Genomic DNA, 27493 nt, shown 5'->3' on the forward strand with positions numbered 1-27493 from the left:
ACTATGCATAAGGTCTCTATTCACAGTTAAACACCAGAAATTAGTATGTGAGTGAAGTGCTGACGAACACACAGAACTAGAATACAGTGGCACAAACCAAAGACGGGTTCTAGTCAAGGCCAGGTTTAGTAAACACTGGTAAAATGCCAGTTTCCGGAAGTCCCAGTACACAGCCCACATTTTAAGCTGGGGGGTGGGGCGGAGAAGCATCCAGGAGAGGACTTGAATAAACCAAATGACCAAAACATTTTCAAAATTAAGATTCTCTGATCACTTTGTTCTACTTAAGTGAACGGAGAAGTGACTTGCCCACGAATACAGAAAACGAAAATGGAAAGAGAATGAGCCCACTGAACCACATCTTCTCTTAAACACATCATGTATACTGGTTCCTCTTCCCCAAGTTTGCTTTTTTAGTTGGTATTTGGAAATTCCTATAGAAAACTCGTTTGTCTCCTGATAAACTACACAGTATACCACCAAATTAGAGAAACTCTTAATGACCAGGGTAAAAGTTCTCTGAGATCCAAGCACAGATGCTTCCAGTGACACGTGTGGCATGTACTGTACTCACCAGGCTTCCTGGGTTCTCCCGGCCCTTAAGAAGAGGACGGCTATGTAGTTCAGAGAGCTGGCCAGCCAGCTGGGAGCCGTCTGTCTGGCATCCTGGCTTTCATAAGTCGATTTGATATCTGCAGCACACTCAGCAAACGCCACCTGCAGCTGAGATGCTCTGAGAGTCAGCAGAAATGCCCAACTGGTTTTATGAGAATTTAAGTTCAGGAGACTCCATAGGACCATTAAAATTTTTAAGCAATGCGTTTTACCGTGGGAACACATCACATGTACGGCACACAGTAATACAGTATTTAAAAAAAAAAAAAAAGCAAAGCACTCTGCCCTGGGGTAATAATGGGATCAGCCACATATTTCAAAGCCAACTATGGGTTTTCTTTTTAGAGAGAAATTTAAAAAAAAGGAAGAAGAAGGCAAGCTGCTATTAATTGTCAGGATTGAGAGGATCCATTTTCATGCGGCTTGCTTTGGACTAGGGGAATAAGACTGACTTTAGACGGCAGAATTCTCCACAGTGATAGGCAAAACCATGGAAATGACCCTCACCGGGCCATCAGTATTAGAGGATACACTGGTTAGTATACATCTAACAACGACAGCAAAACCTGAGTGTCAACACAAGCTTACCTCTGGTGGGTGCCGATCCCTTGCCATGAGCATCAGAATCTCTTCTTTAAGGTCACGGCGAAAAGTATGACCGTATTCTTTACTATCTTGAAACAAAAAAGAACAGAGTGAGAAGTGATCACTGGCATGTAAAACCAAGACTCTTTGGCTGACCTCTGTCCACTGTCAGCAGTCACCCACATTTTTTTGGCGGGGGGGTGAAAATACATTGCTGACATGTATTCCAGGATTCCAGAAAACTAGCAGGATGATTCATGGTAGGAAAGGACAAATGAGCAGTGAAAGCCAGCACCAGTAACGTGCTCCCAGGCAAGCGTTAACACGGCACGTGCACCACTCTCCAGCAGCCACCAGCTCTACGTGGTTTTACAGCACGTGGGAATCGTCAATAGTCCTTGTACGATCATTAGAGCAGCCTTGTAAGGTAGGAGGGCAGGGCTGTAGTCTCTGTCTCAAGGGAACTGAGGCAGACAGAAACTGATTTTATTATCAGCCACCTAGTGGATGAGATACAGCATCTTCTGCAGCCAATTTACACACATAACCACACACACAAACCCCCAGTCATGGCTGTTTCCTAGAAACCTGAGTGTCACTGACTGGTTAGCTTATTTTTAAAATTTATTTATTTTATTTATTTTTTAATTTTTGGCTGCACTGTATCTTCGTTGCTGTGCGTGGGCTTCCTCTAGTTGCGGCGAGCGGGGGCTACTCTTCCTTGCGGTGTGTGGGCTTCTCATTGCAGTGGCTTCTCTTATCACGGAGACTGGGCTCTAGGTACTCGGGCTTCAGCAGTTGTGGCACGCGGGCTCTAGAGCACAGGCTGAACAGTTGTGCCGCACTGGCTTACTTGCTCTGCGGCATGTGGGATCTTCCCGGACCAGGGATTGAACCCATGTCCCCTGCACTGGCAGGTGGATTCTTAACCACTGCGCCACCAGGGAAGCCCCTGGTTAGCTACTGAAGCACAGTGATGCAACATGGTATAGAGGAACGAACGGCACAGGCTTTGGGGGTTGATATTTTGGGTGTCCCAGGTAATTAACACTCATGTCACACAAGTGCACAAAACCCAGCCTTTTCTTGTCAGAAAGGAACTAATTTAGGTCTTTTCCACTACACTGTCACTCATGCAATCCAATATGTAACATGAGCAAATGACCCTGAAGTAGACCTCAACTATTGCATTCAATTTAGTCAAAAATGGAGGTTTTGGGGACTTCCCTGGTGGCACAGTGGTTAAGAATCCGCCTGCCAATGCAGGGGACACGGGTTTGAGCCCTGGTCCAGGAAGATCTCAAATGCCGCGGAGCAACTAAGCCCGTGCGCCACAACTACTGAGCCTGCGCTCTAGGGCCCACGTGCCACAACTACTGAAGCCCTCGCGCCTAGAGCCCATGCTCCACAACAAGAGAAGCCACTGCAATGAGAAGACCGTGCACCGCAACGAAGAGCAGCCTTGCTCGCCGCAACTAGAGAAAGCCTGCGCACAGCAAGGAAGACCCAAACAAAGCCAAAAAATAAAGAGTAGTAATAAAAAAAAAAAAAGGAAGTTTTCTTCCCTAACAATGTTAACATGCTTGTTAATCAAAACATAAGACAATAAAATGAGATGTGTCGAGACACATAAGCTGAAACTGACCTTTCCAGATCTGAGGAATCAATTCTAGCCGATTGGCCACATCTAATGCTTGGAGAAGATCTATCAGTGTTTGGGAATGTGGAAAGAATACCTGATTCAGAAGAATAAAAATACATTTTCAAGTATTACTCAGCAAAGACACCCACAAACATCTACAATGATAAATGGTAAGTAATGAATCATCTTACTGAAGGTATCAGGTCCTTATACCACTTCAAGGTGACATCAATTTGTTCCATTAGACAAAGCAAACCAAAGAACTTGGAACTGTAATGGAGAAAGAAAGCATGTTTAGTTTAAAATCCGTGCTTAATAGGGGAATGATTAAATTACAGCACAGTCATATAATGACATTACACAGAATTTAAAGACAATAAGTCACACACAATTTCCAGTTACACAGGCCAATGCTTGACCCAGGAGGTGCTGCCAACTGTGCTTTCCAGACTTCCCAGTTAACACCTTCTAATCCTCAACCGGTCACTGATGCCACCTCCTGGTTACACTCCCAGCTCATGGTGAGGAGAGAGTGGATATCCTATTCATTTTAAAAGCGTTCAACGTAAAGCGAGGATTTGGACCACATAGAAGAGAACCATCGCACACCTATAAACAGGCTGCCTCCTTAAGTTCTTGTTTTTCTCTGCTTAAAAGCAAACCCATTTAAGGAGTCTCTTTGGGCTCCAACATGTTCATCTTCAAAAACAAATGAGGCTGCGATGAAATCTTTAGGGACCCACCCTCCCATGAATTCAAAAACATAAAATAGGAGGGTTTACAGGGAAAAGATATATGGATTTAAAGTGTTACAGGGACGTCCCTGGCAGTCTGGTGGTTAAGACTCCACGCTTCCACTGCAGGGGTTGCGGGATAGATCCCTGGTCATGGAACTAACATCCTGCACGCTGTGCGGTGAAAAAAACAAAAAACAAAAACAACAACAAAAAACCCCAGTGTCACAAATAAAAACAGCTTAAAAGATACACAGCAGACATCTCAGGCTAACAAATCAGTTTTACCACTGCTTGACTCTTCAAGTGTTCAATTAACTTACATTGTTAAGTCAGGGTCAAGCTGCCTAAAATCAGGCCGCCAACAGCCTCCCACCTGCAGAACTGACTACTGGTTGCATACAGGTGCCCCGTTAATGCAGAAGGATACATTTCCAATACACTTACTAATAGAAATTACGCCGATGATCGGGTCCAATGAATTTCCGGTTGTCTCCAGTGTTTAAAAGGTCATGGACCTGGTAAGCAAGTTCTAGATCTCTGAGAGATGAGCACTGAAAATTTACAAGTAGTAAATAAGCATCACTCTGCGATCCTTATCAGCCAGAGTGGCTCATTATATAAAGAAAAAAAGTACAGTTACCTGCAGAAACATCTATGCTGATTTAACATTATTATTGGTTGACAGCAAATGAATTACAAGAAAATGGGGGGGAGGGAGGAATCAAAACAAATCACCAAGTTCTGTGAAATTTAAAACAAAATAACCTTAATCTAGTAATTATACCTATATTTAGTAACTATATGAAAACACCTGGTTGCCATGCACAAGACAGCTGGAGTGCTCACTCCAGCATCACTACACTGGCAAAAACCCCATGAAATAACTGCAAAACCCACCCACAGAAGTCCTTCCCTCCTGTGAAATAACTATACTGCTGTCAACAAACAAGATAACATGGAAATGAGTCTGGACATGCATGTTTGAATAACCAAAGGAGAAAACCTGGAAGGACACACACTAAAATGTAAAGCAATTATCCTTAGGGAATAGGATATGCTAATTCATTCTGAAACTGCTTGAAAATTTTTCCTATGATTAGCATGATAAGATGAAAAACCAAACTTAAAAACCATCAATTTAAAAAGTTACCAATAGGCAAATATGAAATACTCTGAAACCTTACTTTCAAACCTTACTTTCTGAAGAAAGGTATGAAAAAAGATAATGTATACAATAAACACAGGGCAGGAATGTTGTGATTTTGTAGAGATTTTAGAGGAATAAAAAATTAGAACTAAAGACGTGAATATAAGTAAGAGTCAGGAAGTGAAAGAATCAGGGAGAATCCCCCCACCCCCCCAGTGATGAATTTAGGAGATGGATAAAAGAAAAAAGGAAAACAAAAGTTAAGCGAGAAATTGTACTTACAACCCTCATGGCTGACTGAAAAAACATATCTGAAAATCAAAGTTCACAAGAGCCTTGGTTACTATGGATAAACATTTTCAGGTCAGTAACATTAATAAAAATCCTGGCAACAAAACTGGTAACACGTAAGACAAACCTAACGGCGTAAAAACTCAGGAGAGGAAGCAGAGGAAGTATACAGCTTCCAAAAATTACTAAGCTAAATTAAACCCTGTCCTCATCACAAGGCTCTAAGACCTAGCAGTCAGGAAAGCGGGGCTCTCTGTCTTATACAAGCAATTTCTGTACATACCGTCATCCGGGTCCTTTGGAGAAAATTTCTTTCCCATTAATTCGTTCATGATGTCATAGATGATGAGGGACGATCCTTTTGAAGGGCTTTCTGCAGAACAAGAAGGCAACTGGGTTTTCTCATGAGTCCACTTCCTGTACAACCACCGGGTGTGCAGAACTAGTCCTAAGGCCACATTTCTCCTTCCTCCACCCAAGGCACGGAGCTGGCCGGGCACATCCCTGCTAGAGGAACGAGCGCACCCTCTGCACAGAGAGCAGCTCTCCCCAAGACCCGGGGCAGTTACAGGTGCTCCCAGCAGAGGCTCTACCCTTCCTTCTTAGGCTCCTCACAAGGTCGACTTGCATTGAAACGGGAGACAGACAGACCCTCACTAAGCCTGCATACTTAGAAAACAAACATGTTTTTGCTAATAAACATTTGCGCTCCTTTTAAATATAACCAGGATGAGAGCCAAGAAAAAGAAAACTGTAGAATTAAAACGCACCTATGACATTTCCAGTTAAACATTTCACATTATTAATCCACATCCCTTCCCCACCTTATCCATATGCAAGCGGTAATATACTTTCCATGACAGCCCAGATATACTTTTGAAGTTCAAGCATGTTTTCATTTGTTAGCGATCCTAATTATTCTATTAGTTTTATAATAACCTATTTTATATGTATCATTTCTTCATTATTTTAGGCTTTCTCCTTTGGGTAAATTCCTAGAAATTATTATTACAGGCAGCCAATTTATATCCCTCAGACACACCGACACTCCTCCCCCCACGGCCCTGGGTGTTACTGAGGAAGCACAAGTACCAATGACTTTAGTTAGCAACCGAACCAAAGTGATATGTGATGTTGAGGAGAAATGGAATAGGCTTTGGGGTCAGAAATAACAGTTTCAGCAAAATGACACCAAAGTTGAGTAAAATTTTGGAAGACAGAATTACCATGGAAACTGTTTACCTGTTTTCAAGATAAAGTCAGTTAACTGCCCTTACTTCCCGATAGGTGAGAATGTGAATTTTGTAAAACTAGCCCTCCAAAATAGATAATCAAGGTTTTCTGTTGTTTTCACACATAAAGTCTACCACAGGAGAGAAGGACTAGAATTGTCATTTCTGAACCCAGAGGTCCTTCCTCAGATTGGGGCAAATGGTTAAGAACCAACAGACTGTGAGTGCCTACTACCTGCCTTCCAAGCACAGGACAGGACATTGTGCATAATTCATTTCATCATTACACCGTGATGGCATCACTCAAGTAAGGTATCCAGTTCCTTCTGACACAGGTGGTAAATGGTAGAGGTGAAATTTCAACTCAGGTGTGCCTTGCTCCAAAGTCCATTCAATAGAGCACAGCTGACCTAAAACTAGGTGACAGACAGAGCCTCAAGGTTCTCCCATGAGGTTTCAAAATAAGGTCACTGTGGAGCAGCACTGTCCAACAGCTTCCTGCAAGGATGGAAACGTTCTGTACCTGCATCGCTGAACACATAGCCAGCAGCTACAAGTGGCCACTGAGCGCTAATACAATGAAGGAATTTTAAATTTTATTTAATTTTAATTAAATAGCCATGTGTGGCTAAGTGGCTACTGTATTGGACAGCACAGCTCTGGAGAGCAAAAGGAACTACAGTTTCTCCTGACCAAAACTGTACACCATCCTTTTTTTAAAAAAATTAATTAATTAATTAATTAATTAATTCTGGCTGCATTGGATCTTTATTGCTGCGCACGGCTTTCTCTAGTTGCAGCAAGCAGGTGTTACTCTTCGTTGTGGTGCGCGGGCTTCTCATTGCGGTGGCTTCTCTTGTTGCGGAGCTCGGGCTCTAGGTGCATGGGTTCAGTAGTTGTGGCTCGTGGGCTCTAGAGTGCAGGCTCAGTAGTTGTGGTGCACGGGCTTAGTTGCTCCGCGGCATGTGGGACCTTCCCGGACCAGGGCTCGAACCCGTGTCCCCTACATTGGCAGGCGGATTCTTAACCACTGTGCCACCAGGGAAGCCCCACCATCCTTGTTAGTATATTTAATGACCTCCCTCCCCTCCAGCTCAAGTTTTGCATCACAAACAAGAAGTTACTCCCCTCAAGAATAACGTTTTGCTCAGGCTGTAGACAAGGTTATTTTGTGAACTGTCTAGTCTTAATTCATAAGCAGTGAAGTTAGCCTAATTTCTACGTAAATTAGTAGCATAATGACATACATACCATGTTGATAAAACAGCTGAATAATATAGTGATACGTTGCAAGCGAGGGTTCTTATGTTACCAGGTACATAGAGGAAAAAAAATAAAATAAGTCATACACAGCTATACAAAATACAGCCTACTGAGGCACACTGAACTAAAAACATACTAATGTTGGTATTTAAGTAAAAGATACATTTCTGTTCCTCTGAACAAAGACATTTGCTAGCTCATATGATTAATGTAAAGGTGGAAAGGTGTCACAGAGATTGAATTCCTCTTAGAAAGTCCAGACACCTATTACGGCCAATGCACAATGAGTTTCATTTAAGAACACTAAAGCATACTGAAATGAATTGATTCCCAAAACATCCTTCAATAAAGTAATTACTGAAAAATATACAATACACTAGCACACAATTGGGTTCAAATACTTAATTATGCTAGAAAATGTCACGAGTTTAAAACCAGCCAACTGTAGGAGAACAATTCTCCCTAGAATCAAGAAGTCCATAAAAAAGTACCTAAAATACTAAAAGAATGTAACTTCCTATAAACAACACAAAGATGATAAAAGAGCTCCCATCATAGTAAATACACGTAATTAAAACGTGCCGAATGGTGGAAAGGAAATTCCCAACACACTACGTAAACAGCAAAAGAGTTTACAGTCTCTTTTTTGCTTGTCTGGACCTGAAACCTCTGGTCAGCACTGTCTTCAGTGAGGGACACTAGGACACATCCTCACCTATTCCAATGGCTTTCATTTCCCGTAAAGTCTGTAAGGCTGGCAATTTTCCAAATGCATGAAATCGTCGGAGACATTTCAGAATAGTATTAAAAGTCTGTAGGTTGGGTTTCACGTTCTGTGCAACCATTTGTTTCAGCAGGTCCTAGGTGAATCAAAAGCAGGAAGTCTTTTTTATGCCTGGTAGGTAATTTATCCAATAAACTAATGTAACATACTAAAAAAGACGTGGGCTCTGTGCCTATGTTTAAAGTAGATTAATAAATACATCCCCAATTTCAGAATTATCTAGTAACTAGCAGGACCAGTAACTCTGCCCCTTAGAAAAGCCCCTCCATCAGTTACCCTGACCCCACGTGATCAAGGTGTCCAACTGTCTTTAGCGGCCTAGTGAGTCTGAGACTGAAGCAAGAGAGCAGACTAGAATGGATTGCATTTTTTCCTTTTTTACATGCGCAGTATGGTAATAACACGGTTTCTATTCCTGCCACTTCAATCCAGTGATTTCAATCTTTGTGTTGCTGCCGTGGGCTTTCTTTAGTTTTGGAAAGCGGGGGCTACTCTTCATTGCAGTGTGCAGGTTTCTCATTTCAGTGGCTTCTCTTGTCGCGGAGCACGGGCTCTAGGCACGTGGACTCAGTAGTTGTGGCTTGAGGGTTCCAGAGCACAGGCTCATCAGTAGTCGTGGTGCACAGGCTTAGTTGCTCTGCGGCATGTGGGATCTTCCCGGACCAGGGCTCGAACCTGTGTCCCCTGCATTGGCAGGCAGATTCTTAACCACTGCGCCACCAGGGAAGCCCCTCAATTTTTTAAAACTTAGCTAATAAATTTTTTCAATAAATGTGTCTCATTTTAATGAAAAAACCATTATGAGAAATAAGTAAATAAAGCAACCCAGGTCTTCCTGGATTCGAGCTGTATGCTTGGGTCACATGTCAGATACACCTACGTAAACTACACGGTCGCTGGAAGGGTGTGAACAGGTCACCATGAGCTGAGCGCCCAGCACAGTGACTGCCATGAAGATGTTCAGTGAATGCTGCCTCCAGCCCACGTACTCCTAGCAAGGGATATTTTAGGCCCATTAGAAGACAAAGTGAGGGTTCCTCCTTACCAATATATTATTCCATTTTTCTTCAAATTTCTCATTCACCACCAATGCTGTTGCTTCAATCAATGAATTGAAGGTGTGTACATCAGCTATAAAAGAAGACAACAACTTTAACAAAATTTGGGGTTGAAGATTAAAGGCAAAGTGGTCATGCACACATGTCTACAAAACTACTCTTTTCTCTGGCTCTGGACTCCTGCTTCAGTCACCAATACCACAGGAAAAGATTAAGAATGAACAAATGGGCTTCCCTGGTGGCGCAGTGGTTGAGAATCTGCCTGCCAATACAGGGGACATGGGTTCGAGCCCTGGTCTGGGAAGATCCCACATGCCGCGGAGCAACTGGGCCCGTGAGCCACAATTACTGAGCCCGCACGTCTGGAGCCTGTGCTCCGCAACAAGAGAGGCCACGATGGTGAGAGGTCCGCGCACCGCGATGAAGAGTGGCCCCCGCTTGCCACAACTAGAGAAAGCCCTTGCACAGAAACGAAGACCCAACACAGCCATAAATAAATAAATAAATAATTTAAAAAAAAAAAAAAAAGGAATGAACAAATGATTGAGGTAAGATCCTGAGATTTTATAGATGCCTGAGAGAAGGAAAGAAAAGGAAGGACAGAGGGGAATTCTCCAAACGCACTTACCGCGAAGTCTGTTGTTTAATAATTCAGTGTACAAGTTTAATGCCTGCGTAGGAGCTCGGTGCTGGAAAAGGGAAAGTATGAAAATTAAGGATCATCAAATTTGTTCAGTTAAGAAGTATGTGCGTATCGACTGCTCTAGGGTTTGGGAACACAGCAGTAAACAGGCATGGTCTCATTCTCAAGAAACGTATCCTCCGTGCAGTGGTTCTCTACTGGGGCAATGCTGCTTCCCAGGAGACATTCAGTAATGCTTGGAGACATTTTTGGTTGCACAGCTGGGGCGGGAAGGATGGACCACCGGCACGCAGTGGATAGAAGCGGCTCCTCAACGTCCTTCAAGGCACTGGACAGCTCCACAACAACAGATTATCTGGCCCAAGTGTGAACAGTCCTGAGGTTGAGAAGCACTGATTTAGGGGAAGATAAAGATATATAAAGCAAACGTTACCTTCACCATTCCTCGGATCATTGTGCAGTAGGAATGTGCGTTTTTCTCTGGCATTAGAGCAAAGATTCTCTCAGCGTTGTTTTTTGCTCTAGACACAAGAAAGTAAATGTGAACCAGAGGAAACAGGAAAAACCAGTAATAGCCACCAACTTACCATGTTCCAGGCACCGTGCTAAGCATTTTATGCACATAATTTCAAGTAATTCTTGCCACCCAGAGAGGAAGACATGGTCATCATCATTTTGAAAACAGGAAAAACTGAGGCTCAAAGACCTTAAACTGTCCAAGGCTTTACAGGCTAAGTGGCAGAACCAGGACTTAAAAGGTGTAATATATACTCAAGGTATTAAACAAAAAGCCAACTGCACAGCAGGGTACATAGTGACGTTTCCCCACCCTCTTTCAATTGGATACAATTCCCCAGAGGCAACCACAGACAAGCGGTGTCTCTAGAATCCTTTGTCCTGTTCTAGCCTATCAATGTGCTATGTTATACAAATCACGCTGTACCTTGATTCTCCCTGTTACCAATATGTCTTGGAAATCAGACAGAACCAGGATTTGGGCCAAAATGGTACTCCAAAGTCAATGCTCTTAACCACTATGAGAAATTATTAATATCTACTGAAAAAATTTAATTTTTGATTCTATTCTTTTTATCACTTCAAAAAAGACTTTAGATATTAATGGTAGCTTCCCTTTTCCAGATATCCATATGAAATACCTTTCTTTTATTTAGATACTTCTACTCAGTTAATTTAATTCTGAAATGTTAAATGACATTCGCCTTTTGTTCGGAAGTGAATACTTCTGTTTGCTGGCCAGTAGTCTGAACTTAGAACTATGCTCTAGCATATGTGTATTCTAACATAATAAAAAATTATGAATCTTTTAGAATTAGAGGTATATATTGCAAGGTAGGACTACTGATGAAACTACCGAAAGAACCATACCATGAAAGTTACATGGAGTTAGATGGAAAAAAAGAAGTCAGGTGTCAACCTTGTGCTGCTGGTTGGAGGTAACGATCTAATGAAAAACGGTCCAAACACATATGAAAACCAACTGAGCCATTTATACTGCACACCGAAAACAAACTGCATTTTAGAATATTCCAGGATCGTACCTTCTTCAGGGGCTGATGGGGAACATTCCACGCACTGTACAGAGCCATAACACAAAGTTCTAATCATGCTGTAACATACCTCCAAGTAACTCCAAGCTGATGACCAGCCTTCTTCTTAGGTTTCTCGTTATTTCCCTCTGTGGCCTCTTCCTGAAATGAACCATCACCAACAGATATAAAACAAAATATGACAATGGAATGCATTCTCTGAGGAAATTTCAGAAAAGCAAAGGACATACAGATGCAGTAGAAGGCAAAAAGGAACCCCAGTGTTTATTAAGAAGTATTAATTTCTAAAGTATAGAGTATGCTCACTCCTCTCTGCCCACATACGTATGAATCTTTGAGGGGGCTGGGGCCAGGGGTTTTCCGCCCCCGTCCCTTACACATCATACTATCACTTTAAGTAACAACAACAAAGGGGCCTGTCCAAACATTTCTGGTCAAAGGTTTGCTGCATGTGGCAGGCAAGGTCAAAATATTTTTAAGGAGGGAACCAGGGCAAAACAATTGTTAAAATCCGTCTCTTTCTCCACATCACTTTTTGTCCAGGCTACGTACTATGCCACACCACACCTCAGAACAAATCTCTTCGACCCTAACACATGGCACAAGAACCTGCCTTAGTCTGAGGAGGTATTACTACCAAAAGAAACTTTAAAAATCACTGCCAAAGCCATTACCAACTCTTCTGCTTGTTCACGTTGTTGAAAATTATAATTAGTTGAGGGCTCTTGGTTACCACAGTAACACAATAAATCCAAGAGACGGTTAGCTGTTTCCAGAGATACGGTGGTTCCTGTGGGTAGGAGAAAAAAAGGGAAAGAAACCTTGAAACGTCAAAGAACTAAAGCCTATTAGATTAAAATTCTTCCCTTTTTCTATGAGCTGTGGCCTTCCTGGCTACATATTCAGTCTCATCCACCACTTTCGCGATGGATGAGTATGCACTCCACATCAGCTTAAACACCTGGAGTGATGCAGACAGGACACAATCCCTAACTGTGCTGTGTGACAGAAAAGATAAAATACAAGATCAAGTTTGACCCTGTGCTCATTTATTTTATGTACTCATATCCCCAGAGAAATTATCTCACGGTTCTAACTATCACCTTCAAACTGAGCCCTCTGCAAATGATTGCCACGTTGTCCCCCGGGCCCAGTTCCATTTTTACAAATGCAAGCATAACTATTCCACTTGGATCCAGGCCCTCACTGAAATCCTTGCCTAGAAATACTAGCATAAATGCCTAATTATAGTAGCCTTTAAAAAATTATTGCTCAAAACATTATGTTCTCATCTTGACTCTTACGAAGGGGGAGAAAAGGGAACAGGAAGAAGTATGAAATATAATTTAGTGCTTTAAAAGAAAACTAACTGCATTTTTCTAAAGAAAATATACTGATAATACAAATGCCCATCAGGAAACTTAAAAGCCCAGAAAAGACAGCATGGCAGAGTGGAGGGGACACCGGTGATGGAGTGTAACTTGACTGGGTCTTACCATCTCAAAGCTGTGTAACCCTAAAGATTACTTGTAATCAGTTTCCTTTATAAAATGACTATAAGCACACCAACTCATAAGGTGTTGTAGAATTAAATGCATAGCAAAGTGTTTGGCACTTATTAGGGCCTTGATAATAAAATTTTGTTTCCTCTCCCAGTATGTTGCCTCATTCCATTACTCTGAATGAGTCGAGTGTTATGGCTTTGACACACTGTCTTTAGTAATGCTTACTGAGCGTCTGCATGTGCCTACACCACACAGTGTGTAAAACAAAGGAAGACAAGTCTTAGTACTAAGATGTTTATCGTACTCAACAAGCAGAGGGAAAAGCCTTCCTAAATGATAACCTGCATCAGCAATTCATTTGTACATCTGAAGCTTTAACAGGCTACACACCAAAATTCTCAAATCAAACACAGCTTTCTGCAAATGTTTCTTGTTGTGTTTAAGACTGTATTGAGTGATTCAGTCCAGTTTCTATCTCTTGCATGTTTGGCTGATTTTTCTCCTAAATCACTGAACAGCACTCGGGATTCTAAAACTTAATGCTGCTGCCTTCCATGTTACTATAGGTACATTCTCATGACAGCTTACAAGCCCTGCCACCTAGATCTACACCCCTGGAGGTTCATCCAGATCAAATTCAGAGAGCTGCAGGATTTGACAGAAGTGACTTTTTCAAGGCCACAGTGCTAACTGGTGCCAGAACCTATCCAAACCTCTGATCCCGCAGCTTAGCGCTCTTTCCTTTTTAAATATTTCTTTTTTGTCTGCTTTATGCCTTCCAAACATACTTAAAGAATATAGGAAATGTGAATAGAGTATGTACACATCTGATGTTAAAAACAGAAGTGAAGGAAGAATGGCTGTATAATTTCTCTACCTGTGATACAGCACAAGAGGACAACATACTAACAAAGTTGCAACTCTACCCCACCCACAGTTTTAAAATGATGCTCAAGCGGAACATGGAATATGACTTATTAAACCATAAAAAACACAAATATAGCCACTGAGCAGAGGAAGTAGCATAGCACTTGTAACTTGTACTCATAACTTATCTGGATCACATACGTAACTGTGGCCCACTTCCAAACCCATGTTCCCAGAGAGGCTTCAAATGAACTTAGTCACCTGCTTGCAAGAGCTGATCAAACATGTCCACAGAAGCTTTGACTTTTCTGAGCTTGATTCGTTCCTGCAGAGCAGCCTCACTTATACCTTCAATCTGAGGTTCAAAGTACTCAGGCATAAAACACTAGGAAAACAAGATGGCTAAAGTTATTGCAAACAGGGCAACGTGAAAGGGAACTGAGTAGGACAAAATTTTGATCACCAACACACCAAAATAAAACTTCACTGCTCCGATTCATGCTTCATGCACCAGATACTATTTATCATTTTAACAAGAATACCTCTGTAGGGAATATAACTTATTTCAAAAAACCTCTCCAGTCTCCAAAACAAGATTACTTAGCGATCTCCTAGCTTGGGGCAGAGAATTTAAAAGCACCCAAACATAAATATTTAATCCATATCTGAAGAATCTAATTTCCAACTAAACTTCCAATTTCAAGGTGAACTTATTTTTCCCTTGCTAAAACCATCCTTCCTACTTTCCTCCCTATCTTGGTTAAAAGTGCCACAGTACACCCAGTTTGCAAAGACAGAAACCTTTCATCCTTGATACTTCTTTTACTCTAAACGTTTAGTACTACCAAGGTATGTTGATTTTACCTCCTCACCAATGTACCCAAATATTTATTGCAGGCCTACTACTTGATGCCAGGCACTAAGCTAGACACTGGGGATAAAGAGACGGAAGTCATTCTCTACCCTCAAGATGCTCACAGTCTAATAGAGAAAGCAAATAAGGAAATAGTTATGATACAGCGTGAATGATAAATGATGTAAGAGGTCTCAGAGGTACGGGAATGCTGCCCGCCACGGGGGCAGGGGACCCACGGACGGCTTTAAGCAGAAGTGAGCTAAACATAGAAGAGTAACTGTTAGAAACACAACGGGGAAAGGACGGCCAGCAAATGATCATTCCACTGCTGCCACCGTCTTAGTTCAGGATTCTAATATTTTTATGGACACAATCACACTGACTACCCAATTTGTCCCCAAGAGTCGCTCCTTGAGAAGCACAGGACGGTGTGTCTGGGGGTGCACTGTGTGTGTGCGTGCTTTGGAAAGTAGGGAGATGTGAGAGGGAGCACTTTTAGACATAATGAGTCTGAGTTACTATTCCCACTAATGAACTCAGGAGGGCAGAGCCCGTGTCTCGCTCACCGCTGTATGACACGCTAAGCACAGTGCCTAACACACAGCAGGCCCTGCACACTCCTCATGACTACAGAACAGAGGCAGTTGGAAATACAATCTGGAGTTCAGAGTAGAGATACCTAGGCCAGATATACAAGAATGCCAAATGGAGTATACGGGTCACTGAAGCAGGAAGATTTTGGACAGAAAAAAGAGAAAGTGACTGAGCATGGAACCCTAAGAAAAAGACACCAAGGCTTAAGGAGTAGATAGAAAAGCTACTGAGGGAAACTAAAAAGGAACAGTCACAGACATAAAGATGTAAGAGTCTGGTGTCACAGAAGCCAAATGGGGAGAATAAAATGAAGAGCAAAGACATATAGTTTAAAAAAAATAATAATAAAGGTTAGTATTATAAGCAAAGATAACCGTAAACATTAAAAGACTTTTCACCCAAATACTGTAGGCATTCAAATGGCTACTTAAATATTAGCCATGAAAACTTAGTTTAAGTTACAATTACATAGTATTATCTGAAAATTGCAATTACTTCGCCTTACCGGTATATGAGGTTCAGCTATGTCTTTCTGAAAATATTTGGGATATGAATTAATAACAAATTTTGCTGCATTCTCCCCGGACTTCTTTGCCAACAAAAATGAATGCTATATAAAGAAAAAGATTTAGATATAAGTTGATATTACCTGTAATTTAAACTCAAGAGATCAAAGTCACACCCTCAGCAAAAATTATTCTGCCCCCTTAAAAAAAAAAAGAGAATACAGTGATACACAGAATCCCAATTAGAAGTTAAACTGCATAATTATTATTTATCTACCTCTACTTAGTGTGACATAATTTCAGGTCACATCTTATATACAGCTTGAGGTATATAAAAGGAATGTGTTTAAACCGAGTGGATTGCTCTATAGTGGGAAAGAGCCCTAAGTATTAAAAACCCAAACCAAATACTCTCTCCACAGCCAATCTCTAAAACTTTTTGATAAAAGTAGTAAAAATTTCAGAAAATCTACCAATTTATCTATCAGCATCTGCAAACTTTTCAAGAGTTTTTACAACTAAGCTAAGTTATACATGTACTCTTGTACCCAAACCAACAAGATAAAACAATACTAGAAAAGTTTCATAAAAATACTCACAGATTCCATAGAGGATGTTGGTATGAGATAAGGGTCATCTTGAAATGCGTAAGGGGCAGCTGTAGCATCCTGTGGAGAAGACACAGAAGTCTCTTTAGCTAGATTTTTATTAGGAGGACCCTGTGGGTTTTGGTGATGACTAAAAACTCTGTAAAGTAAGTTTTAACTATACATGTATCACAGAAGCAGAAATATGTATGTTTGCAGACACTAATACCTACACTGTACCCATGGCTCTGTAGACTTGGTTGTAATTATGCACAACTTAAAGCAAACAATGGCTCAAACCCCCATGACTGCTTTTTAATTGAAGGCTGCTATCACCAGGGACAATTGCTGTTTTAAACTCAAGGTCAAGAGCTTCGGAATTAACTAGCCTGGGCACCAGCTTCCTGCACTAAGGTCTCCTGCAAACGGAGGACAGTAGTTCCTGGGCCCTTTCAGGAGGCGGGAACAGCAGCAGCTTCTCCCGCGTCCTGTTGCCCAAGGTTCTAGATTTCTTTAAATTGTTCTATGTAGAACCCTGAGCAAAATTAACTCTCCAGCACCACTAGAGGCTCACTTAGAACGGCCCTCAAATTACTTCTTCTAGCCTTCTCCTATCCCTTGGAGCCCCCTTCCCTGGGCCTTCTGGCAACTTTGTTCCACAGGAAAAACTCAACTTACATCCTGAATGTCTTCTCTCCCCTTGATGTCTTGTCTTACCGACCCGGATTCTCCAGGGAGAGCCTCGCTGCGGCTCTCACAGGAAGGGTGCTCATGCCTAGGGCCCGGAGGCAGTACTCGTTGGGGCCCTCGCTTCCTGACGCCCGATGCTGTATTCCCTTTATACTCACTTGAGGCTCCTTTCATCTGGTTATACCACTCTCCACCAAGATGTGGTGGGTATGTAACGGCAACCCAGAGGAAGCAGTTCTAGGGCAGCTGCCCTGGACTATTGCTCCCTGATTACCAACTGTTGCTTGGCTCTGTCCTGTCCACCATCCTTATCCAATACCTGTTTGGGGCCCCTAGTTTTGTGACATGCTGGACTTGCCTTACTAGACTTACTCTTACTATTTGTTTCCGACATTTTCCTCCCTCAATGATTTCCAAGCCATTCGTGGTTTCTGAGAAACAACTTCTCCACTGTGGCCCTGTAGCTCAGATGCCCCACACCAGATTTATCCCCACCTGAACTTCCCTGACAGAGCTACTTCTCCCTCCTATCTTCTCTATCTCAGTGAATGGTACCGAGCACTCTGCAATCCCAGCCAAAGATCCTCTCCTACTACTTCCATTCAACTAACCTGTCACCAGGTGTGGTCACCTCTAGCTCCTTAACATCCCCTACCTACTCCACCGTCCCTTATCCCCACTGCCACTGCCTTAGTTCAGTACCTTCCTTATTCATTCATTCCATATTTACTGAGCACCTCGTATGTGCGAGGCATTATTCTAGCTACCAAAGAGACAATAAAATCTTATCCCCCATAGAGCTCACTATTTAGTGGGGAAAAAAATCTCCAGAAAACAAAAATAAATAAAACATAGAGTAATTTTAAAGGCAATAACTGCTATGAGAAAGGGAGGGAGGGAGGGAGAACGAACATCAGAGAAAAGAACCATACATTTATTTTTTTAATTCTTTTTTAAAAAATTAATTAATTAATTTATTTTTGGCTGTGCTGGGTCTTCGTTGCTGCGCACGGGCTTTCTCTAGTTGTGGCGAGCAGGGGCTACTCTTCGTTGTGGTGCGCGGGCTTCTCATTGCTGTGGATTCTCTTGCTGCGGAGCACAGACCCTAGGCGCATGGGCTTCAGTAGTTGTGGCACACGGGCTCAGTAGTTGTGGCTTGCAGGCTCTAGAGCGCAGGCTCAATAGTTGTGGCGCACGGGCTTAGTTGCTCCGCAGCATGTGGGATCTTCACAGACCAGGGCTCGAACCCATGCCCTCTGCATTGGCAGGTGGATTCTTAACCACTGTGCCACCAGGGAAGTCCCCGAAACATACAATTTTAAATGGTGTGGTTGAGGAAGGCCTCAATGAAAAGGCTTAAAGAGATGAAGGAGGAAATTATGTGGATATCTCAGGGAAAAATACTCCAGGCAGAATAAACAGCAAACATTAAAGCCCTGAGGCAGACCCGGGCCTACTAAGAAACTGAGAATTAGCCGCCAGGAGGCCACGTAGAGCAGAGCCAGCAAGGAAGATGGTAGGCGATGTGGTCAGAGTGGCAGTGGGGGTGGTGGCTGAACACGTAGGGCCTCAGGTGCCCTCGGATGGACTTCAGCTTTTATTTGAATTATGACAAATGAGAGGCCATTTTATGATAAATGAGAAGACAAATGAGTTCTGAGTAGAAGAGCAATGTGATTCAACATTTTAGCAGGTCACTATGGCTGCTTAATCGAGAACAGTCTGTAGGGGGCAGAGGAGGTGAAGAGGACAGAGACGGCTGTAATTAATCCAAGACGGTAAGAGATGATGGTGGCCTGGATGACCAAGGTGATCATGGTGATGACAAGTGCTCAGGATTTGGATGCTGTGCAGGAAGAAAAGTTACTAGGCTTGAAATTGCTATTCTTAGAAAGCCTGCCTACAAGGCCTGGTGGGCATCTGGGAACTTGGATTTTGGAGGGTCCCCACCATTCCCAGTACTGATCTAAACTGTACTATGTGGTTTATGCTGAACTCCTGCTTTCCTCTGGGAGTGTGGAATTTTGGTATGTGCCAGGCATAGACTCCGGGCACTGAGTCTCTAAAGAGCTTTCCTGGTAGACTTTTCCACGTGTTGTCACAACTCTGCTGGAGGAATTAAGTGTGTCCTTTGTGACTCCACTGGGAAAACACTCTTGGAAGCTTTCTCCTGGTTTCCTTTGGACTTTACCCCACGTGCCTTCTTCTTTTACTGATTTTGCTTTGTGTCCTTTCGTTGTAATAAAACATAGCTGTAGGACCATATGCTGAGTCCTGTGAATCCTCCTAGCAAACCACTGAACCTGGGCGTGGTCTTTGGGACTCCAAATATTTTGATGGAAGAAACAGAGGATTTACTGAAGTGCAGCACATGAAAAAGAGGAGCAACTAGAAGCATGGAGCTGCCATTAATGAGATGGCAAAGAATGTGTAAGTTTTAGAGAGAAAGGGGTTGGGTTTTGGACATGTTAAGATCATTATTATACATTTGAGAGGAAAGGTTTCCCGTATCCACGTTGCTGTCTTTTCTAAAACTTGCCTGATTATGTCACACCACTGCTTAAAGTCTTTCAGTGGACTCGAATAAAAATCAGAAGTCCCTACCGTAGCATTCATGCTCTTGCCTCACCTCTCACTGCTCTACCCCACAAACTCTTGCTTCCCCCATACGACCTACTCATTCTGTGCCTTTGTGCCTCCGCTCCTGGTGCTGCCTCTGCTAGGAATGCTCTTTCCCACCATCCTGGCTTCTCATCGTCCAAGCATCGATCCGATATCAGCTCTTCTGGAAGTCCTTTCCCAGTCTGGGTCATGCACCCTCTCCTCAGCGCTCCTTCAGCCTCCCTCTCTAGAAACTATGCAAGGACTCTGTCTTAATTCTACAACCAGCACAGTGCCTGGTAAGCACAGTTAAGGGCAGAATGTGTGGTTACTGAATGAATGAATGACTATCCCTTGGATTTTAAGTGCCCAAACCCAGACAAGTCAGACAACTGTACACATAATTCTATAGCTTCTTTGACTTGAACGGGCCCTGGGCCATTCTCATTAAAAAACTGAGAACAGTCTCAGAGGCCTATTTCACGAGTTTACTTTTCAGGTGACTATTTATGGATAAGTGAGCTGAAAATCTCAATGTCTTGCTAGGGTGGAGATGCAGTATTTTAAAACCCGTCCTCAGAAACTGCTAGGGTGTATCAGTGCATATTTGGCCCGACAGCCTATAAGTTTAACATCTACAATAGAAGAAAAATTCTGGAAATCTGTGATAACGGTCTCAGGGATGGTCAGAATCCACACAGACGTTGCAGCAAAAAGAAAGGACTTAATTACTTTAGACATTTCCCCCACAGCTGAAATTGAAAGTACAGTTTGCAGCTAATGAAAAATACAATCAATCAGAAAGTTCCATTTCTGAGGCATTTACCAGGGTTTCAGTTTATCTATCAAGACTACAGACTCTATTCTTGAACTGTCAAGAGAGCAAATTATTCACAAATAAATCACCAAGATAGCTGGAGCAATAATGAAATAGCTAGCACTTACCAAGCATGTCCTTTGTGTTAGGCACTGTCCTAAACCCTTTCACGTACACTAACTTATTTAATTCTCACCCAAACCTCAAGGTTTGGTGCTATAATTAAATCTCCATTTTATAGATAAGGAAACAGAAGCATCAAGAGAAAAGGTAACTTTGTGATAAAGATGAAACAAAACATTTGGCTCCAGGACCCAGATTCTTAATCACTGAATTACTTCCAGCATGGTGGGTACACTATTCTCAAAGTTGGTCTACAGATCATTTGCATTAGAGTATCACACCCAAACCGTTCCCCAGGAACATGTATTTCAACAAGCTCTTCAGGAGGTTAAGTTTAAAAATCACTGGCATAGTATAAAAACACTGAATTTGGAGAAGTCAGGGTTTTAATATCCTAAGTAGCCCTGGGCCAATCACTTTAAAAGCTTTAGTTTTCTCATTTGTCACATGAAGGGATTGGACTAGATATTTCTAAGAAACTCTCTAGATCTACAACAGTTTAATTGTGAATCATGCAGAGGTATGAACATTACATTTATTATTAGCTGAGTTAGATACAAAAACCTAAAATTCCTACTTACCCTGTGTACCGTGGATGCAAGTGCCTGAAGGACAGCCACTTTATCCCTAAGAATGAGAATCACAAGTTAACCCTCATGAGGGCTTTTCACACTCACAAAGCGAACAAGTGATCCTACTCTCGGAATGGACTGGCCAACAACGAAGTTCAGGTCTCAAGTAAAGCCAGTTCTGATCTCTCAAGATCACTAGAATAATAAGTTAGAAAACGAGAAAACTGTTTAGTTCTTTTGCCCAAAGGTGGTTAGTACACGTTCCATGCTACACTCTCTGGCCTGGTCCCTATAACCATCACCCAGGGCTAGCAATTTTCACCCTCATCTCATAAAACTGTCTAACCTGAATCTTACCTCCTCCTACCCATTTTTCTATGCATTCTTACTGTAGCTTTCTGTAATATTCTTGCCTTTATTATCCAAACTGGTGGCTCTTAATTCAGCTGTATATAAGAATAAATCACAAGCCGCACTCTGGACTTTTGAATCAGGACCCCCAGGTTCTATGGAGAACTGTCACATACATTCTTACTGAATTCCCAGATGATTCGAGTTTAGAACCTCTCAACTATATAACCTTTATAAGAAGTTCAGGCCAGCCACCCACTGTGACTATGGGTAGAGACATTCACTAACTACTGAAAAGAGGAGGTTTCACTGGAAAATTGACAAACAAAATAATTTGGTTCCAAATGTATTTTTACTTGTGTTAGATTTTATGTGTTTCATTTCTAAAAGGGAAATAAGAATAAACTTAATAAACCAAATGTATTTTTCTAAATAAAGTTTAAACATACACTCATAATTTAAGTCATTTGAAAAAAAACACATAGGAAATTTTATACTATGTCAAGACTAATTCCCTGACGTACACAACATCTACTGGATTTTCTAAAATCACACTTACATAATTTCAGCGAGAGAAAGATATTCTTTCATCTCTCAGTATTCCCTAACTAAATCTTACGTTAGCATATTTAAGTCGTATCAAGTGAGTACATCTTTACAACATACTGAACAAATGTAAGTGAAAAAATTATGAACATTCAGATCACTCACTAAAAATAACCTCAATGAATACATTATACTTAAAAAAAAAAACAACAACAAACTAGACTATTATATCTGGCATCATTTTGTGACCCCCTCCTACTCTACCGTAAGTTTGGTGTTTATACTTCCAGAACTTTAAAGGGTACTTTAACACACATACCACCATAAAACTAAAACGAAAACATATACTGTCATTCTGGATACGTGCTTCCATAAGTTTGACTGTATTATCCATGTTACTACGTGTAAATCTAATTAATTCCTTAAATGTTATACTGTATGATAACTGCTTTTTATTATCCCTTACATATGGGCATTTGGGCTATTTCAACTTATTATTCCCAAGTTGTAAAGAACACTGTCATCCATGTCTCCCTGGGCGTATTTGCAGGGGTTCCTCCAGAATGGCTAACCGATAAGGTGTGCACATTTTAGGTCGTGGTTCTGCCAACTTTCCCTTCAAAGGGTTGTTCCAACTGACTGCCCAAGCAACAAATGTATCTGAGCATCCATTTCTCCACATCCTCTTCTGGCCAATCTGGTAAGTTTTAACATCCATTCCTTTAATGAGCCCAGTTACCTATGCGCTGATCATAATTGGGCTCCCTGCCCTCTCTACAGTAACTACACCATCCAGATTAGCGTGCTCAGAACACTCTATCCTGTCACATTCCTATATGAAAACTCACAATGACGCTCTACAATTTGTTAGTCTTCTACGGCATCTGTGATTTGCGAAAGATGCCTTAAAGGCACCTTAACAGCCTTAAAAGATGCTTCATCTCTCAAATAAGGCAACAGGAATTTGTAGTCTTTATGGCTTCTTCTAGGTCTAAAAGCACAAATTCCTGAGCCTGGAAAGCAGAGGCTCTCTATCAGAGAGCCTCTATCAATCGCTTTGTCTGTAAAGGGACAGACAGTAGGTATTTTTGGCTTTATGGGCCGTGAGGACTGTTGCAACTACCCACCTCTGCCTTTGGAGCATAAAAGTAGGCACAGATAGTAAGTTAAAAAATGAGTGAGGCTGTGTTCCAAAAAAAATTTAACTGACACTGAAATTTGAATTTCACATAATTTTCATGTGTCATGAAATAGTCTTTTTTCAACTATAAAAAATGTAAAAACCATTCTTACCTCATGGGCTATAAATAAATAGGCCTCAGTTTGCTCTCTATCAACTACCTTATTTCTCCTATTCTAATAGAGCATTTTTCACAGGCCTGCCTGCATGGTCTCCTACTACCACCAGACAGATCATGATCATGTCCCACCCTACCTTACTGTTTCCTATATTTGTGGGGCTTATACTTTAGGGTTTATAAGAATTACCTGCAGGAATATGTATTTTAAAAATTCCCCGGTGATTCTGATGCCAATAAAATCATCTGATCCATTTTAAGGTACACCTAAACTATGTTTTCAATAAAACTCACCTTGATTACTGCAATACAACCACTCTTGATTTGATCATATCCCATGTAGCCCCTAGTCATGTGTAGACAGTTATGTACACATGTAAAGCGGATGTAAGATATAAAATATAAAATATGCACACAACTCAACTAGACTGTAGTCCATCTGAACACACCCTCAATACACTCCCTCTCTTGTATTCCCTGTGGTACCTTTGTCAGGGATAGAGGCACAGTGGGTTGGTAAAGTGCACTGGACTGGAATGTCATTCAAGAAATGCCTCATTCACGATATGTATATTCCTACTCTTATCTTGGTTCTGATTCTCAGTCCAGGGAAGACAAAAATGACCCTGAATATAACCATATAATAAAATACTATGTAATCATTCAAAATTTAAAACAGAGTATAGAACGGTACATCTAACAAATCAATTCTGCTAGACTAAATGTATACGTACAACTTCAAATGTTATATCCCAGAACTTTAAAATAATAGGTATCACCTATTGAGATCTGATTATGTGGCAGGAACTGTTCAAATGCTCATTTAATCCTGAGGCAGGTACTGTATTACCCACATTCTACTATGGCACAGACAGATTAGGTAACTTGCCTCTGAGTACAGTGATTGCTGGTAATTTTACTCCCTTTCTGCATGTTCAATTTATCCCACTGAACAATAACCATTAGTTACCTTACTAATTAATGGCAATAACCATTAATTACTTTAGTAATTTAAGAAAATTTTTTTTTTTTTTTAAGTGAGCCTGAATCTTCAGGTCATACTCAAAAAACACCTGGCTTTTTGAAGGATCTTTAAATGCATTCAATAATATCATTACTATACAAACTTTTGTAAGTTTTAGTTCTTATATATTCAACAAATGTTTCCTATATAAGGCAATTTGTTCAAGGATCTATCAAGTGAGTTAAAAAAGCTAAATTTTGCAGTGTGCACCATTTGTTTTATTCTACCTCAGTAAAGACCATAAAGATAATATTTTTTTTAATCTCCCAACAACGTGAAAACTTCCTTTAAAAAAAAAATTACTCTAATAATGATGCTCATAATTGACCATCACCACGTAAACACTAACCCAAATTTAGTTCAGAAGGTCTTTTAACTCTTAAGTAAATCTCATTCCCCCTTCACTCACTACTCTCTACCTTCCTCTTCTATGTTCTTTCAGACCCCTAAGCTTTTCTCTCTGCAATGGTTCCCTCCCCAAGAATGCTCTCCCATTGCTATTCCCGTCACTAGCTTCTTACCTAACAATGTTTCGCTCATAATAAGCACTTAACCACTTGCTGAATGAACAATGATTGAATACTCACCAAGTTTTCTTTTTTGGAATGACCACTTCTTCAGTCCCTTAATGTGAAAAATAAAACAAAGTGAATCAGTTTCCCAATACTACTACTATAAAGAAGTATAATGCGTTAATATAAAAATGGAGTTATTTCAATATATTTTTATATACCTGTTGCATCAGCTCCTTCAACCTCTGGGACGGCTGCACTTCCAGAATAAAATCTACAAAAAAATAAAAGCCCTAAAGCTAATACTCATTAATGAACTTCCCACCTCACCTCCACTTATGTGCAACTCAGCCAAAATTTTCCAATTATCACGGATCAAACTGGATAATTCATGTCAACGTATGCTGAGAAGATATGGTCTCAATGGCAAGTTGAAAACAATTACAAAATATGTTCCAGATATAGATATCATATTGCCAAAAAAATTTTAAATCAGGCCATCTAATTAAATAAAATCAGGGAAAAAAGGAAAAATTTAGTAGCACTTGAACATTTGAGCAGCTTATCTGAAATATAAGGAACTTCCACCTTTGAGAACCCAAAACACTGAAGCTAAAAGGGATAATGTAATGAGCTCCTGATTTTACATGGATGATGCCCTGATGACAATAAAAGATTATCCCACTTAAAGCAATTTTGACAAATTATGAAACTAAGATCACCACAGCCTTTCATTCCACTTCCTTCAACAATCAGGAATGTACCAAATGTATGTGCCCTAATTTAAACTTGGAAAAATTTATATTATTTTTTTAACCTAAAATATAGAATTACTGACCCATGACTGAGTTTTAAAACGCTCTGATCACGCTAAAAAAATATACCACACATATAATGAACACTACCCTGTAAGTATTTCCTTCCTAAATAGCACTGGTACCATTCAGAAAATTGTCAAGATGTGATTAAACGAAGAATTACTTCCTCTACTAGTAACTGGTCTCGGGCAACATCTTAAAACAATACCTCTCTGCTAGGGATCAACTTCAGAAAGGGATCAATTCTTTCAAATCATGCTGTTTCTCGTGACATGTATGTCACATACACCACTCTTGTCTTGTGGGTGAATGCTGAGGGAGAGATGCTGCTGCCAGATCAAAGGAAATGGGTAGAAAAACAACAACACTGGGCACCACCGGGAAAAGGACTGGGATTGAACAGCAGCATTAAGGCTTCTGCAGTACCAGGTGGAGCGTTTTCTCTTCTATGAGAATTGAGAGAAGGTGTTACATATAAGATGTATATTGTAAATTACACACCTCACTTGTTACAATTTTCTGATGGCTACTACTAGCTCCAGTTTACACATAAGGCAATTTTGTCTACTATCACCTCACAAAGGAAATGGCAAACATCGAATCCAAAATTAGGTTATTCCCAAATTTTCACAAGTTCCTGCCTCTCATACTTCCACAACGCCAGTTTGTACCGAGTGAAAAAAACTACACAAATGATACATGCGCCAAGCTTTAACAATCACAGCAATCCTATTCAGATTGTGTTCAGATCTTTTAGACTTTTCTGTTTTTATGAACACCTGGATAATTTCTTTGGCCAAACATCCCCACAACATCCAGCACACAGTGGAACTCGTAAACTGCCTTTAATTTGGGAAAACCTTATTTTCCCCCCTTCCTCCCGGTGGGTGAAAACGAGTTAAGAGCGGATACAAGTTTTCTTTCTTTTAAAACTTGGGTAGGGGTTGCCAACAGCCACACTTATAGAATGCAGGCTCCACAACAGCAGGATCCTAAATCTTGCCAAGAGTTCTAACCCCGGGGTAGGCGAGCCCCAGCAATCAATATACCCCTAACTAGCGCGTGTGGAGCCCTTCTTCAAGTACGCGGACTCCGCGTGCCATCTTTCCGGGACACGCGGCCGCGAGCGCACGCACGCGCATTCCACTCCAAGGTACCTAGTTCCCCAGCTCTCCGGGGGGAAAGGGGATACATATGGCCCAGGTGATCCTGGGGTCTTTCTCATGGATTCTCCAAGCTTCTCTTACCTGCTACTGGGGGCCCGTCCGCAGAGACCTGCCCGCCGACCCGTCAGCGGTAGGCAAAGCCCGCGGCGGACCCTCAGCCAGCGAGCCGACGATACGGCCGCCATCTTTGGCGTCTTCGCATAGCGTGCGGGAAAAGCATGCCCTCCACCTTAAGGCGGGGGTGGGGGGAGATGGGCGGGGAATAGCTCGGCTATTGGCTGAGACGGAACAAGACGAAAGCAATCACAACATAGGAGGGTACAGTCCCATGGTTTGCAAGATTTTGCTTCGGAAGTTAAAGGCTCAGTACACCTCATTTGCCTCAAAGACATTTCCTAAAATATTATTTTAATGTCTTATATGTATTCCATTATTTTCAAAATAAAAGGGCGAGTGAGAGTCGTGAAATTATTTTCCTTCCCCCCCTAGATCGGA

The 27493-nt window shown here is 41.4% G+C and overlaps 1 protein-coding gene across 1 annotated transcript in view; it reads right to left on the reverse strand.

Annotated features, from left to right (window-relative positions):
* Positions 1–27236, reverse strand: part of PTCD3 (pentatricopeptide repeat domain 3) — a 30921-nt gene extending 3685 nt beyond the window's left edge. Inside the window, exons 1-21 of the mRNA XM_082357666.1 lie at positions 27080–27236; positions 25236–25288; positions 25090–25126; positions 21293–21338; positions 16493–16561; positions 15893–15997; positions 14199–14322; positions 12240–12355; positions 11636–11706; positions 10431–10518; positions 9983–10043; positions 9342–9427; positions 8228–8372; positions 7501–7551; positions 5301–5390; positions 5009–5037; positions 4024–4130; positions 3034–3112; positions 2846–2936; positions 1204–1289; positions 575–723 (exon numbers count right to left, since the gene is read on the reverse strand). Of these exons, the coding sequence (XP_082213792.1) occupies positions 575–723; positions 1204–1289; positions 2846–2936; positions 3034–3112; positions 4024–4130; positions 5009–5037; positions 5301–5390; positions 7501–7551; positions 8228–8372; positions 9342–9427; positions 9983–10043; positions 10431–10518; positions 11636–11706; positions 12240–12355; positions 14199–14322; positions 15893–15997; positions 16493–16561; positions 21293–21338; positions 25090–25126; positions 25236–25288; positions 27080–27183 (1787 nt within the window). The 5' untranslated portion in view covers positions 27184–27236. The remainder of the gene's footprint in view (positions 1–574; positions 724–1203; positions 1290–2845; positions 2937–3033; positions 3113–4023; positions 4131–5008; positions 5038–5300; positions 5391–7500; positions 7552–8227; positions 8373–9341; positions 9428–9982; positions 10044–10430; positions 10519–11635; positions 11707–12239; positions 12356–14198; positions 14323–15892; positions 15998–16492; positions 16562–21292; positions 21339–25089; positions 25127–25235; positions 25289–27079) is intronic.
* Positions 27237–27493: the final 257 nt, after the last annotated feature.

This window comes from Balaenoptera borealis (genome assembly GCF_965194805.1).
Source record: "Balaenoptera borealis genome assembly, chromosome: 15".
Lineage (NCBI taxonomy): Eukaryota > Metazoa > Chordata > Mammalia > Artiodactyla > Balaenopteridae > Balaenoptera > Balaenoptera borealis.